The sequence below is a fragment of the Pundamilia nyererei genome, unplaced genomic scaffold (genome assembly GCF_000239375.1).
Source record: "Pundamilia nyererei isolate P.nyererei 1_Seehausen unplaced genomic scaffold, PunNye1.0 scaffold00013, whole genome shotgun sequence".
Taxonomy (NCBI): domain Eukaryota; kingdom Metazoa; phylum Chordata; class Actinopteri; order Cichliformes; family Cichlidae; genus Pundamilia; species Pundamilia nyererei.
In genome coordinates, this window is record NW_005187414.1 from 3430768 (window position 1) to 3446414 (window position 15647).

The 15647-nt window shown below is 44.0% G+C and overlaps 1 protein-coding gene across 2 annotated transcripts in view; it reads right to left on the reverse strand.

Annotated features, from left to right (window-relative positions):
- runx2b (RUNX family transcription factor 2b) overlaps positions 1-9373 on the reverse strand; it is a 39269-nt gene extending 29896 nt beyond the window's left edge. For both annotated transcript variants that reach the window (XM_005724899.1, XM_005724897.1), the window contains exons 1-2: positions 8935-9373; positions 8594-8717 (exon numbers count right to left, since the gene is read on the reverse strand). In XM_005724899.1, coding sequence (XP_005724956.1) covers positions 8594-8651 — 58 coding nt within the window. In that variant the 5' untranslated portion in view covers positions 8652-8717; positions 8935-9373. The remainder of the gene's footprint in view (positions 1-8593; positions 8718-8934) is intronic.
- Between the last annotated feature and the right edge of the window lie 6274 nt (positions 9374-15647).

Here is a 15647-nt window from a genome sequence, read left to right on the forward strand (position 1 = left end):
TGTGTGCATAAAAAAGTGTGGAGGTGTAATTCTGTGCGTAATGAAGAATTCATGTGAAAGTGACAAGAATAGGTCCGTGAACAGGTCGTGTGTGAGCGTTATAAATGCTATGTGAATGATCAGTTTCCTCAAAATTCCCACTGTGCTTATTTTTCAAAGAACCAGGGCCCCGGCTAAGCTGAGGAACTTTCAACAACCCTCCCTGTCCTTTCTTCCTCATGCATCTTAAAGCTACAGTAAATCAATGCAAGAATATACATTCACTACTCCTTCTATTCTGAAATGGCAGCTTTGTCATAAATAAGAAAACAAAAAAAGAGCCAAACTTTGCTAAAAAAGCACCCTTGCATTAAAAAGGGTTTGTCAGCAAAAAATGACTGCTATTTTTGTTTGTGCTGAGGGTAATTCTCCTGAGACTAAACTGCTCGCTTTGTGTCCCATTTGGGCTTTTTTCACCCCCACCAACCCTCCTCCAAAGCAGGAATAAAAAGAAAACAATGCAATTCAAAAGACCAGAGCTCCCAGCCTGTCATTTAGCTGTAACTTTGAATTGTCTTTGCTCTCTGTGTGAGCTGTTTTCTTTCACACGCATGCACACACACACACACACACACACACGCTGAGTTGTTGCAGCATCCTAAAATTTCATCATGAGAGAGGAAGAAACACAGAGGAGAGCAACTTTCAAAATATCACTCTAATAAAATATTCCAGCTCCTCTGGGATCCTCCTTTGCTCGTTCAGCATCAGGAGAAGTGAAGTGGAAAAGGCCTGTTATTGGTCTGTTTCCTTTGGGGAAAGACACCAAACGGGCTGAACAGAGCAACAGCTGAAGGAAAACTTTTAACTGCGACAACAAAATGAACTACAGACGACTGTAAGGGAGCAGCTGTCTGGGTGAGTGACAGGAGTCGAGCCTGCTCCGGTGAGGATCAGACACCATGTATGTATATAGACTTTGATCAGACGCCGCTGCTTGTCGGAGCGCCGTGATCGGATTGAATGTGTGTAAACTGGAACAGCTCAGGGATCAACGTAAACACAGCAGCTATGTTCTCAAAAAGATGTCACAGGAAAGTCCTTTGAAACAACCTGAAATGTAACGTAGGGGATTTCTGCACTGCTGTTCCAGCAGAAATTGTTCGAAACTTTTCCACCTTTGCTTTTTCCACAAGCAAGAGTCACGCAGACTTTAGAAAGTCTGAGAAACTATAAGACAGAAAACCTGAGTAGTTCCACTTTATCATTTTTAGCATTTATGAGACAAAGATTAAAATGTAATAAGTGATCATACACTTATGATATATGATTATGAGATCCTGCACTTAGTAATAAATATCATTAGACAGAGACTTGGATCTGAGACTTAATTTCTCTTATCTCTTACTTCTAAATACAACTTACAAACTCTGTGAATTGCTGAATGCCCAGCTGAAATGCAGTAATTATACATGATTTTGGTTTGGACCTTTAAATCATTTAATTATTTATAAATCAAATATATACACACCGCGTACTTCTACACAGGTCATCGCTGTTCCAAGGGGAAAACTGGTAATTGTGGACAAAAAAAAAGTCACTTTTTGTCACTTGTAACCAGAACAAAAATTAAACAATTTGCACTCTCGATCTCATGCACAAAACAAGCGACGCCAGTGAGTTTCTAGCAACAGCCACCTGGTAACATCGATTTCGAACGCCACGCTCGCTGCTCCTTGTGCAAGTTCGTGTACTGATGTAACTAAACGCTGTGGAAACTCTTTGAAAACTGCTTCGTTTAACGGAGGTGGAACCCGTGGGTTTTAACTTGGTAATCAGCATATATTAGCAGAATGCGGAAAAAAAAATATTGGCAAAATTCAGTATTGTAACGTCTTAATCAGGCATTAAACTGACTTTAAATGTAAATGTATTTATAAAAACTTTAATCCAATTGGAGCTTTTTGGTTTAAAAGCAGGTGTATATATATTTTGGCTTCATTTGTTCGAGTCAGTTGAGGACACTCTCGCGAGCACCCTCTAACTACGGTCAGTTTCTGCATAATGGCGCTGACGCTCCATGAGTACTGAAAGCAGTCGGTTGCGATGCGGCGACCAAAGAATCGAACGTGAAGCGACTTTGGGCGAAAACCCCCCCACAGGTGCTGGAAGGTGGGCAGGACCCAAGCTAAACTTTTCTCAACTTCCAGGTGACTACCAGTAAAAGTGAAGAATACCATTGAATAACATATACATATACATTAAACGGTCACCTAGGCAACTGCCGCCTGCAATGTCCACGAGCGACCAGTCATCAGTTTCAAAGCGATGTGTGACGAGCAAATAGCTTCCAACGTGCACGCAGATTAACAGGAAGTGAACAGGTACTTCATAGGTTGCCTTAGGTGTAAGTATATTATCTATACTACACTCCTAATAAATCCTAGCAGTGGGGGTGGGGGAGCTGAGGAGTATTTTTTCTCCTCTCTTTCTCCCTGGAGGCCACTTTACAAATGAGAGCTACCTTTTTCTAGCTTCCCTCGTCTCCCCCCAGAGACTTGTCAATATCAGCTACACACACTACTCGAAGTTCAAAGGCTTGCAGCCCACTGCACACACCTACACACACTCTCCGGGCCTCCTTTTGTGTCTCGGGGGGATATTTAATTTCAGTGTCTCTGCACACATCTGAATAAGTCTCCATGCCAGCTTGTGTGTGCCACAGGTGGTACGGTGCTGGTGACTCTGATTACTGTGGTGACCAAAGCATCGCCGCCCATCACGTTTGTCATCAACCTTTTCCTGAAAGCGTGGGTGGGAGGGGAAGGATAAAGGGACGACTTAAGGAGAAGCAGAAGGAGGAAGGGATGAAGGGAGGCGAGGAAGGTAAATGAGGGTAAATAGCCGCCCCCACAGTGCCATATGGGAGGTGATTTGTACGAGTCAGTTTTGTACTTGCCTCTTGAGTGCAAACTGATCCTTCCTTTTGTATCATATCCCAGTCTCACTTACTCTTTTTCTTCCTCCGAATGTCTTCTTCTTTCTCTCTAATTTTCTCACTTTTTACTCCCTTCTGAAACGTGAAAGAGTAAACATTTGACCCTTCTCTTCCACGCACAGGCACCGAGAGTTGTCAGGCCACCTTAAAAGCCTCGCGTGGGCGTCGCTGAGTGGGTGGGCTCTCTGATTTTCAGGTGTATTTGATCTGTTGTATTCACACCTCAGCACTGGCAGAGGGGGCCCACTGTGTGGGCAGGTAATTTGAGCAAATTAGGAGATGGGGCCTGTGCACTATTAATGACACCCTTATACCCTCCAATGCACGTCCGTCTATTGTTCCCTCCTCTGCACACCTTTCTTTTCTTCCGCTCCAAGTCCCCCGGTCCCATCTGCGCCTCCAGCTCAACGCCCACCCTCAGTCCCTCTAAAGTCCCACTGTGTGGAATGCACACACACGGTGCACATGGGGGCGGCAGAAGGGGGGGATTGGTTCCAGGTGCCAGTTTGAGCGAGAGCATTAATCAAGCAGACAGATCCTCCTGTCACACACACACCTTTAATGTGCACGCACAATAGAAACTACAAAACCCACCTGTCATTGTTCAGCGACTTTGCTACATGCCAAACGTCTGTTTAAGTTACCAAATTTGTCCCTAAATGTTTTTTATAAGAGTGCTATGCGATAAAAGGAAAATACTTGAGAGAAAGTCAGCGCTGATACTGATGTCTGGACACGTTGTAACAAGGTGCTCCACTGATGTCAGCTCAGCCCTCTTTGATGCTCCTTTGCTCATCTTCTTCACCTTCTCCTCAAAAACGGAGCACAATCCCGACTGTCTGTGATGACACTCCTACGCGTTAGAGGTTACACCAACTAAATAATCAGAATTGCTTCAGTGCATTAGTGCTGGAAAGTAAGGTTATATATTTAGGAGTCTGGCCTGAGTCGGAGGGGATACCGCATTCCTTTAAGATTAAACTAACAAGCCAAAAAACCTGCCCTTTTCTCCGGCACGGGGAAGAACAGGTAAGGCCTTGTGTAGATGCTGTGGCCACGCTCTCACTCACATCGTTACACGCTGAACCCAAACATCCAGGAGGCTCAACACTCCATATTTCCCCGTTATAGAAACACGGGAGTGTGGAAGCAAGGCCGCCTCGGCCTATTTGAAGGCGGGCAACGGGGGAAACGCTGCTATTCAGCCTTTCCTGTGGTTTGCCATATCAGCTCCGCTTTAAGTCATCTTCTGACTTAAACAACTAAAATAAAACATAAATGCCAAGAAGAAAAAAAATGGAGGATGTGAAAAGAAAGAGCAGACTGCTTTATAATACTGGTGTTATGTTTCATTAGGGTGAAGCCGTTCCAAGATAGACCAATTTTTCAAAGTGTTAGGTAGTTACTTCCTCTCTGAGGGCTTATATCGGATAACGGTAATTCACCCAGCTTGATGCTATTGAAATGGATGAGTGGCTGCAGGATCTTGTTAAGTGTGAAAATAGCACAGCGACGCTTTAAAAGCTTCACTGGTTAACGCAATGGCATTAAGCTACCCGGTAATTATGGTGCATTTAAAAATCATAGCTATGTGCAGAATGAGTTTGCAACGCTATCCAAAAATACGCACCAATTTGGCTCTCATCTCGCCAAAACACCAACGGGATATTGAACATTTGCACTGATTTATAGCAAGCGAGGCGTTAGCACTTTTTTTAAGCAAGCGTTCAAATGTTTATTGGCCCTTTAAGGAGATTGTTTTTGAGTCTAATGTCAATGCTTTGAATAGGCAGAACCCTACGATAAGCACTCAGCTGGCAGGTTACCTTATCATAATAGTGTAATTAGCCCCAGAGCGACTGAATATTAGGACAGAACAAGAGATAATATACAGTGCACTGTGAGTATTTACACTGAGTTCTACATTTGTTGTTGCAGTCTGCATATTACAGAGATGAGAGTAATCTCCCTCATTTCACTGCTTTATTTTGAAAGTAGTGAAGCAGACATTGTACCACATCGAGACCACAAAGCACAGCGATTCACAGCAAAGACACCGCATTTATAATTTCAGAAAGCAGCAGAGGCTTTCTCAACGTTCGTTCCCCTTTAGTAAAGTATATCAACCCTTTATTATTTTTTAAAATGACAGAAAACTCTCCACAACTTTCACATCACACTCGATTTTCAGACCGTAAAAATCACAGCTTACGTTATTCCCACGACGCTTTCATTTAGACTTTAATAACAGCCTAAAGTCTATTTTTGGGCACAATCAGCCTCACATTCACAGTACATTTGAGTGAATTACACACCAATTAATCTATCTTTGATTAAACCCCGATCACATTAACGCTCCCTGATTACCCCGAGGAATCATGTAGGCTAATGTAAACCATCAGCACTAATAAGTTCTAATAGCTGGCGCAGCTCGCAAACACAAACAGCGCTATTTTACTCCATCAATATGACCCTGCTGGGATTAAATAACATGTTTGCCTCAGAGGTACAATTAAGCGATGCTAAATAGAGTTCCTTTGAGCCTGGAGTTAAGGGAAGAGTCTCCGCTGCACAGTAGCAGCCAGTGAAGCCCTCACATCGTCCTCCCCCCACTCCCCCGACCCATCCCCCGGCATTTTCAAATTACCTATTGATGAGTGGGCTTCACGTCTCTCCACGGGTGGATGAGGGGGTGGGAGGGGTGAGGCGAACGGGTGGGAGGTGGTGGTGGTGGTGCGGTGGGATGTCTGGTTCACTTTTAAGACGTCTCCAAGAAGCAGGCCTGTGGTTAGATCTAAGGCAACACTTATGCAACAGAAGCTCCCTTTCTCAAATACATATATACGGTTTCCCTGCAAATTATCCGAGATTTTCTTCGGGGGGGAAAGTTTTCCGCCTGGAGTTTTCAGATATTTACCCACATCGTCCCCGCTTTCTTTCTTTTGATGTTGTTGATTCGGGTCCGTCTGTGTGTAAGCACTTCTGTTTCCCCCCCTCTCGACTGCGACTGCACGGCTTTGCTGAACGATAATTGCTCCCATGACTTAATTGTCTATATGTAATTAAGTTTGTAATAGAGAAAAGAGGCACTTAAATGTTCCCCGGAGAGGCACGGTGGCTGAGTGGGTGCCACACATGTTGAAGATTATTCTGCCCTCTCCATCTGATCTGCCAGTATGAGGAGTTATAAAAAAAATGTATTCAAAGCAATTAAATTAAAATTGCCTCATGTAAATGCCAAGACAAATTTTAATGAGCCCCCTCTACTTTAATTTGGAATATTTGCCCGTTCCCTCAAGTCAGCTCAATTTATCGCTGCATGGGAATGTAGGCTCGACTCTAAATTAAAAATGTCCTTAATGAACACAAATATACAGACGGATGGAGTAATGTGGCTTTCTAACTACAAAAACAGTATTTTGTGCTCTCGGCAAACCGGCTGACGCTGGGCAAAATGATCCAGGAGAAACACGGGAGCGGGGGGACTTGAAGAAAATATGTAAAATCAACAAAAGTCAACGCTCCAGCTCTCTTTATATCCACTTCATGCATTTTAAGTTCACAGGAACTGATAAGGATGCTTACAGATGTAAATATTTATGCCACAAAATCCACGTTTTACGTTCTTATGCAAGTCAAATGAGTTCAACGTTACTTTTTCCCCTTCCTTTTTTTGTTTGGCTAAAGCAAAAAAATATCCAGGGTGCCATTCCTAATTTTTTGCCAGTTCAGATGCAGCGCAGTACACTACATTTATTTATTCAGAATTATAAATACAACAGAAAGAACTGGTGGTCTTGCAAAATCACACCGTGCCGTCAGGGGGGCTTTTTGTGGTTGCACTGACAGATTTACTACCCAGATGTTCATAAACAGGGGCAAAGTCAATGAGGCGTGGCACGGCATCAATCAGCAAACCTTGATGTCTGAGAACTGATCAGGGATTATCATCCTTATGGGGTGTCTTCTCTACCTGAGCATCTGCACACATCTGCTCTTCTCTCTCCCACGGCGTGCTTTCAATTTCCTGCACTGCTGCTCCTCTCCTCTCCTGCGCTCCGACCCCCTCCACCGCCCTCCCCCCTCCGAGACACGGCGAAAGGTCAGGGGGTTAACATGGTAATAGGTGGTGGTGATTGGTAGAAGACGCTCACTCTCTCCCAGCTTTCAGAGTGTATTAGGAGCCACCCTGCTTCTGTGCGGAGCGGGAGCCCAGAAGAACAGCTGTGTCTGACCACCGAGCGACTTCTTAAAAACATCTTTTAAACATTTGATTTGGACAAGACGAGCGGGAGGCTATGGACCGGAGCGGGAGGCAGGAGGGCGGCGGGTTGTGGGGGGGGGAGAGGAGGAGGTCGTCTATTAAGCTGAGCCTGTCTATTTCTTGTGTCGCAAGGGAAGGAAAATGTTTGTTTAAATTTGAAAATTCATCTTGTAAACCATTTATTTTGCTGATTGAATTAGACTGTGTAAAGAAGCTGTCACAGTACAATAGAGCAAACCCAAAACACAGGCTGCAGCCTGGAGAACGCAAGCTGGCCTTCACAGGTAGTTGAAAATCATTAGGTTGTCACTGCTACCGTTCACAGGTTTTTGGATTTGTTTTGCTTCTACTTCCATATAGATCCACTTCAGGAAGGAGGCACAATCTTGTATTTATTTGGAAGATATGATATTAAGAATATATATTATTAGATATTAGATCATCACATTAAGAATAACGTAATTATTTCTTTGGTTGTAAAAGTGCAAATTAAGAGCTTCTTACACACACGAAAGACATTTCATCTTTTTATCCGTTTGTGTAGAAGTGAATAAAGTCAAACACAATCACTGTGATACGTTTACATTAATCATTACAGACTTAAGCACCGAATTCATAGAAAGGAAGTCAGCATGGATCAACTTCGTGTTCAATCTGGATTTATGTCTGTCGAGTAAATGCTCCCTGGAGCCTGCAGAAATCGACACCGATTAATTAACGACAGCAGCGCAACTAAACAATTTCAGGAAGCGATTACAGATCTTTCTTGGCAAACTAATCAATACTTCTTCTCTATGCGCAAGCACAGGCGCCCAACACACACAGCCCAGTAATCCCCCCACATCTTGTTCCAATGCTCCACTGTAAACTCCCTTGTGCAGCGTCTGTTTACGTCTGTCAAAAATATCACCCGTGCCTTTGTTTTTGGTTCCGCAATGGCATCGCTTTGTAAATCTAAGGGTATGTTGCACAAACATATCATCTCCCTCTTTGGAAAATATTTATAAACATCACATAGAATAAATACTGGAATCTCTATGGGCAGATTTTCTTTTCTTGTTGGTTTTTTTTTGGGTGCACAAAGAAAAAAGAGAAAAAGCCTTGATGATAGTTGGGTGTTTCGTCCGCCACAAAAGCTTGGACCTTGACAGCGGGGTCCTCCATGACCTCAGCTGATCCCCTCCACTCGTCTGGACCCAAAACATCAGACCAGTTCCAACATCTTCGCCCGCTTTCCTCGAACCCCATTAATTCCACCACCCAAGCCTCTCCACCTGACCCCAAGTCCTTCCTGTGACCCGAGCCCCCCAACCCAATCCAGACACAACAGGGAGCAGGAAAGTGGTACTCACCCCAGAAGAAGTTTTGCTGACATGGTGTCACTGTGCTGAAAAGGCTGTTAGATGCCATAGCTGCCTCTGGTTGCAGCAAGCCCCACTTTTGTTCTTCTGTGGTTTCCTTGACCCTTGACACGTCCTAAACCAAGAGCACGCAGCATGTCATGAAGAAAAAAAAATGGAAAAGCCATCCACAAGACATGCTTTTACGTATCAACTATTTGGATGACCACAAGTAACAACCAGGTCTGGTTTTATAGAGGAAAAAAAAATTGCAGAGACAAATATCGCCTTTGCGGATAGATCAGATGGTGTCGGACTTGCTTGCTTGGCGAGTGTGGTTGGAACGTACTTACTCGCTTAGCGCCGTCCTTGTGACTGGTGCTGGCCCGCGACGATTAACCATTTACACTCCAGGTTGCCCTCAAACACCAACCCCGAGCCGCACGTCTGTGGTTCTGTGGTTGTTTGGGAGGCGAGCAGAGCCCTCACACAACCCAAAAGGCACCAGCTTTAAAACTCGTCTCTTTCCTGCCCTCCATGTGCCGTCACTGGAGAGCCTGGGTCACATGCCCTCTGACGTCATCACGGCACAGCAGTTGAGTTGGGACAGCCTACCGTTGTGGCTTTCTTCCCTCTCCTCTCCTTGGACTTTTTTTTCCTCTACTCTCTGGCTCCCCTCCTCTCTTGCGCGTGGTTCGGCAGCATTTCCAGGCTCTCTGGGGATCGGGGTCTGACGCTCCCATGAGTCAGGAGGCTTCAGTGGGGGCAGCTTGTTCAACCGCCCATGCCTCCTCAGCATATGGGGAGCAGTGCTCTCTCTTGGGTTGGTCTCCCTTCACTCTTTCATCCCCCTCCCTCCTCACTCTCTCTCCTCAAACTCTCTCTCTCCCTGACACTGCTGCTCCTTCCCTCAACTCCTTTAGCAGGCTGCCGTGCTGCTCCTGTCTGCCTCTGAGCAGGGAGAGCTCAGCTTGGTAAGATTTGAGGGTGTGAGTGAGGAGTGAATGGCTGGCTGGCTGGTGGTGGTGTGAGACTGGGTGTGTACGCGCGTGTGTTTGTCTGCAACAGAAAGAATTGGGGAAGAGAGGAAAAAGCTGGACGAGCGCATGTGTGTGAAGGGAAAGCGGAGGTGGTGTGACGCTCTGCTTATTTACCGAGGAGCGTTTCTGAAGAGTCGTCTCGGTGCAGCCTGAATTTGTTCTTTCTCACTCCTTGCACGTTGCTGTGTCACAAACAGTAGTTATGTCACCGCGTTATTACCGTAATAGCCGTGTTTGTGCATGTATGCATCCAAGCTTATACTGAGCTTTCATTGGCTCTCACTGAAGCAGCAGTCAGGGGGGCGATTCCCGTAAGAGGCCATAGATCATGGCCACCTGTCTTTTCTGTAAAAGAGATGTCTTCTAACAGGAGACACACACATACTATCACCCTGCCAAGAACGGCCTGCCAACCTGTAGCGCAGAGCAGGCAGGTCTCGACAATTAACAGTGAATCATCACACGCTCCCCACACACACACACACACACACACACACACCGATTCCCACACCCTCGCACATCTCAGCACGGTTTGTCTTTTGATCCCTGATCACAGGTGTTTGTTACAACACATCACAAAAACACAGACGGGGTGTCAGAGGAGAAGCAGAGGAATGTGTGGAATGAAGCTGGCAGTTCAGTCAGGTTTGAAAGTGTTAACAGTATCTTAATCATTCTTTCATTTGCCAGCAGGCATGTGTGACTAAGAGTCGAGCAGCTCCTCAGCCTTTTGTCTTTCTGTCTTAGGAGTTGTTTTTGCCAGTTGAAACGTTCTCCCTTTAATTAGCCGTTAGAATAAACCTATCAAATGCTTATAATTTATGAGATGATAGCCATTCATGTAGGTAATTTTGCTTTTATGTGACAGTTTCTTTTAATATTCTACCTAGGTATTGTAACCTGTGCCAATATACACTGGAGAACAGTCAACTTTTATTTGTGCGGCTCACCACATTCATTCATTAAACCTACAAAGAAACAAAAAGAAGCAATAAACATAATAAGAGATGCCACAGCTACTATGGAAAATACTCTTGTTGTGAGTGAAGATCATTGGGGGTGTTTCTTAATCGAAATGATACAAAGAAGCTCCAATGATCCAATGACACCGGGTTCTGTGGGTTGTTCATGCTACTTGTGATTTAAGAAAAATAATATATAATTCAGGCCCTGCTAATAATGTATGTGTCGATTGTAATGTATCCATACTGCTCCTGGTTTGGCAGGAGAAAATCACTGTCTATACACACAGATACACATTTTAGAAACAAATTAGAATAAGTGTTTTTTTTTTATTTAACAGTCTGCTTTTAAATACTATATTAAAAATAGACAGCACATTAAAATTTGGGTGTTTTTAAAAAACATATAAAATAGCATTTAAATACCATGCCTAAGCAACAGTCATGAAAAATTTAGATCAAAGCCAAAGTCCACAATAAACAAATGCATCACTGTATCTCAAAAAAAGACCTAAACACACAGTCAACAAATCAATTAACACTACTGTGTAAAAACTAAGCATACTGTCATATTCTAGCAATTGAGTCTGAGCCCTTTTTGTTTCAAATACTACTACTAATATGTCAAACATAAATTATAACACCACTCCCCCTCCCCGAGAGGCACAACAGCATTTCCACAAGTCTTTGCCACCGACCTTATTTTCGTACAGCGAAACATTTTCCTTGGCGCGGTGCTTTGTAAATATTTGCTGTCTAAAACAAGAACATGCCTCTTGAGTTGCAGCGCATGTTACAGTATCCTTAGGGAAGGGCCATTCAGATCCTGCAAACACACCGACTATCACAGACAGTACCTGTTTCCGTGGCGAGATTTAATCGATCGTGTCATCCGTGCAGTTTACATTCACTCGAAATAGAAAATATTTAAAACCCCCAGAAGCAGCCTTCTGCAGTTGTTAGACGTTCTAAGTTTCAGATCACAGCAGTGCAGCAGCAAAGACAGACGCTTGCAGATCTGGATCAGTTTAGTGCTCGATACTTTAAGTATTTCAAGAATAATATTTAAGGTTATGTATAAACATTTTTAGGGTTACTGCAAATGGATGCTTTTCCATCAGAAGTATTAAACTTTAGGACAGAGTCCAGCACCACCGAGTGCTGCTGAGCCACAGTAAATTGCATGCAGTTTGATGGGGATATAATTTGCACATCGTGATTGAATCTAAAACATGGAACGAAAAGTAAAGCATAAATGTCAAGCCCCACTCACATGGCAGGAAACATAACTTCTTGGGTGGCACGGCATGTGATAAACAACCTTGATGGCGAAAATCTGAACTGTGATGATGCTGTAGTGTCAGATATCTTGCATGAATTCTGTCCGGACTGCACAGATTTCAACTTTGCAGATGCCCCCCCCCCGATACAGCAGCAAAGATTCGTTGAAGTCGGCCCATCTCGCTGTCAGGTCAGAGGTTCACACACCTTATGAAAAACCACTGTGCACTTTTCCAGCACTGAAACTGCTGGTCTTCAAATCTGAAGATTTAACTCCCTCTAGATCAAATCCAGAAGACATCCAAATGAAAGGTTCTGACTTTGTTGGTATAAGAATTGTTTTTGGAACTTTGTGCAGTTCAGCAGAGCTCACTTGAAAAGCTATTCTTCGGATTTAAGTCGGCTTGATTGGAAGAATTTTTCTTTGGAAATTATGTTGACGAGAGAAGAGCCAAACACGGCAAAACCCATCCATGCTGGTATTTAGAGCTCATAAAAACACTGTTTTTATATATGTATTTACATATTTTGCACATCCAGGCCTATGTATAAATGTATAAATTCGTAAAAGGAAATACTTAAGTGTACCTCGTCGCTTGGGGGTGTGCTAACAGTTTGAAGCTTTATTCTGTAACATTTGTACATCTTGCTGTCAAAAAAAAAAAAAAAATTTATGTGCAGGTAATAATGTTAAAGGCTGAAATATAATGTGGAATATAATATTTCATTCATTACTGGTTCTCCACTGGTGGCCGTACACTAAGCTTGCTATACTTGTGTGCGGCGCTGAAGAGCTTGGCCGTACTCTGAGCTCTGGCCAAGGTCTGCCCTGAGGACTGTGGTTGATGGCCCACCCTGCCAGACACTTTCCCTCTTCTACCACTCAGGACCACACACCTTCAAATGGACTCGCTTTGTTATCACAAGCTCTCGCAGACACATAATAGAGGTATCGTGTGTTGGAGCGCGCTTAAAAAACGACACATGCTATTAACGCAGCATGTGTGTAATGCAGTGCTGCTGTTTCCTCGCTCTGTCACAGCAGATGACCTTCGCAGATGACTGTTTTCAAAGAAAATTATTTCTGAAAAATATTGGGGGATAATGATACCTAAGATGGGTTAAAATGAACTCCGGCAGAGGCTGTCTGTATTCGTCTCGTCGCGAAAGCTAAAAATGACGTGACATAATTAGCCCGGAGCGAGACATTACACACACGGACGGATTACAGTATTAGAAAAGGAAGGGCTTATTAATAGCCCCGTTGGCTCGTGTTGTGTACTCTCTCTGGCGAGGCATCAGAACGGCCCAGTCGGGCAAACAGGCAGGTACAGTGATTCACTTTAACAGGCGACATCTGTAAAACGCCAAGGTAGTTTACACTGCGGCCGGGCCCGAATTAACGTGCTTTCGTTGGAAACAAACACCACTTGCAATCAGCTTCTGTTGGCCACCGCGCCACTGGTGTGAACGTAAATATCCCCTTACGCTGCTGCTGAGGCAGAACGGTGACCTGAAGCAACAGAATAAAGCGAGCGCCACGCAGAGGTTCGCTTCAACGGGATCCAAAACTCATGGAAGTGAAAAACTTAATCTATCACGCCGTTTCGCCAAGAGGATGTTGATGTTCTTTGTGAATTGTTTGGTGAAGTACGGTATGGTATAATCTTAATGAAAAGTAGATATTTTTCTTTTGGAGTCCAGCAGCGGTATCTACATCTTCCAGTGACTTAAGGACCTTTCTTGTGGTGTCTGGACAGCTGTTTTTGGAGTCACAGCTATGAGGGAAAATAAAGTCGGCCTTTAAGTAATAAGGGGAAATGTTTAATATCGAATGGCGCGCGCACAACCTAAACACACATTAAAAATAGCTCTTGGAGTTGTGATTACATAAAATTGCAAAAAAGGAGAAAGTCAGATCACTGGTGGAGGCTGCGATGAGGAGGCTGTGGCTGACCACCGAGAGACTGAGCCATTTCTTCTTTTTTTCCCCCCCTTCTTCCATTCCTCATTTTAATCAAGGGCCAGTCCAGGATAAACAGTGCCTACCTACACTGCAGTTCAAACAGCGAGGCCCGCTGAGACCCAAGCGATGATTTCTAAATGTTCACTGACAAGTTGGTTTAATTTGTGTGCTAAGTAGATGGAGTTTGACTTATATATATCTTCCTTACTCTGGCGTGCATACCAGTCTCCCGCTATTTCTCCACCTCTGTGAAACTTCATGGTGCTTTTTGTATGAAAAGCATACTGGTCCTCCACAAATCCTGCTGTCTGGTTTATATATGCCATGCTGTGTTAAAGGTGAGGACAGAGGACAGGTGAGACGCTGAGGCCTGAAATGAAACTTACAGCAGCTTCTTCAGACCAAAGACCATGACTGAGGACCTTGGTGATGTTCCTGCTTCTACTCTATTCAGATTTTCTCTACAGTCCGCGTCCACTGAGACCGGTACAGTATAGTTGCGGCCGCCTGAAACCCTGTCATTGTGTGGTCAGTTGTCAACAGCTGAGAGATTTTACTATTGCTGCTAAGGCCAAGGTTGACAGAGTTCAAGTGGCTGAACTGCTAAGTCAGCATTATAATTACAATGCATCGATGATACAACTGTACGGCAACAAGGCCCGGGAGTCACATGACGCCCCCGGTCACATGATGTCGTCACTCCAGGCAAATGTCAATAACAGAAATGACTATGTGTCATTCATCTCGTGCGCTAGGAAGAATAAATTAACTCTGCGCTGGCCGTGACTCAAATCTGGGGGTGACAACAGCCAATCCCAACCTGAATGAGCTTTCAGATGAGCTGCCGATTATGACTCTCACAAACTCAGTTTACTTGTTGAGGAGAACAAAGTGTGCCTGATAAAGGCAGACAGTGCTCTAGAGAAACAAGCTATTATGAGGAGGAGTTCGGTGCTGTGTCACTGACAATGCAGCAAACAAAAGGCTCTGTTGTCTTCTCCAGCCGGTGGGTTATTTTTTTATTTTTTTTTTTGTGGGGCTTTTGTGATGGATAATTGCCCTCATCACATGATTTCATAACGCTGTGACTCGTCTTTCAGTCCCCGTGTAAGACAATAACAAGATAAAAAAAAAAAACGGGGGGAGGCGTAGGGAGGTCTAAATCTGAATTTTTGACATTGTTAGAAGTGGCCGCTTTTCTTCCTTGTGGTGTATAATTTTAGAAAGATGTACGAGCAGGACGCTGACTTGAACCAGTCATAATACAGCCTGGAGCACAGGCACACAGGCCAGCTCCCAGAGTTCACTGGCGGCATTGTCTTAGGATAATCACACAACTGTACCATAGTTTATGGCCTTACATCTTATTTATATCAGAATATCAAATTCAAATCATATGGGGCTACTCCAAAGCCACGCAGAACTAGATTTATAACGACAAAAAGAACGCCGTCATGGTGTTTAGGATTGTACACATTTTCCTATTTTATTAACAATAAAACAGTAGAACAATGAGCACTGTTTCAGTTTCGGGATTTAAAAGGTGATATTTATCACCTGCATCTCTTGTAAGATTAATGTTTCCGTCTTGCTGACAGTATTATGCTAAAGTCTGCTGAAACCCAGTACAAATGAGTGTCTGTGTTTCTACCCCAAGGACTGGGCTGAACTGTAAACATTGTTCTCCACACAAAGCCGACTGTACGTGCACAGCGGTAACCCCCAGGGCATTGTCTATTAGATGTTTGGTAGGTATGCAATCCTCCTTCTGAGTCAGCAGAGATCAATCCAGGACAAGCCAACAGAGGAATGTATTT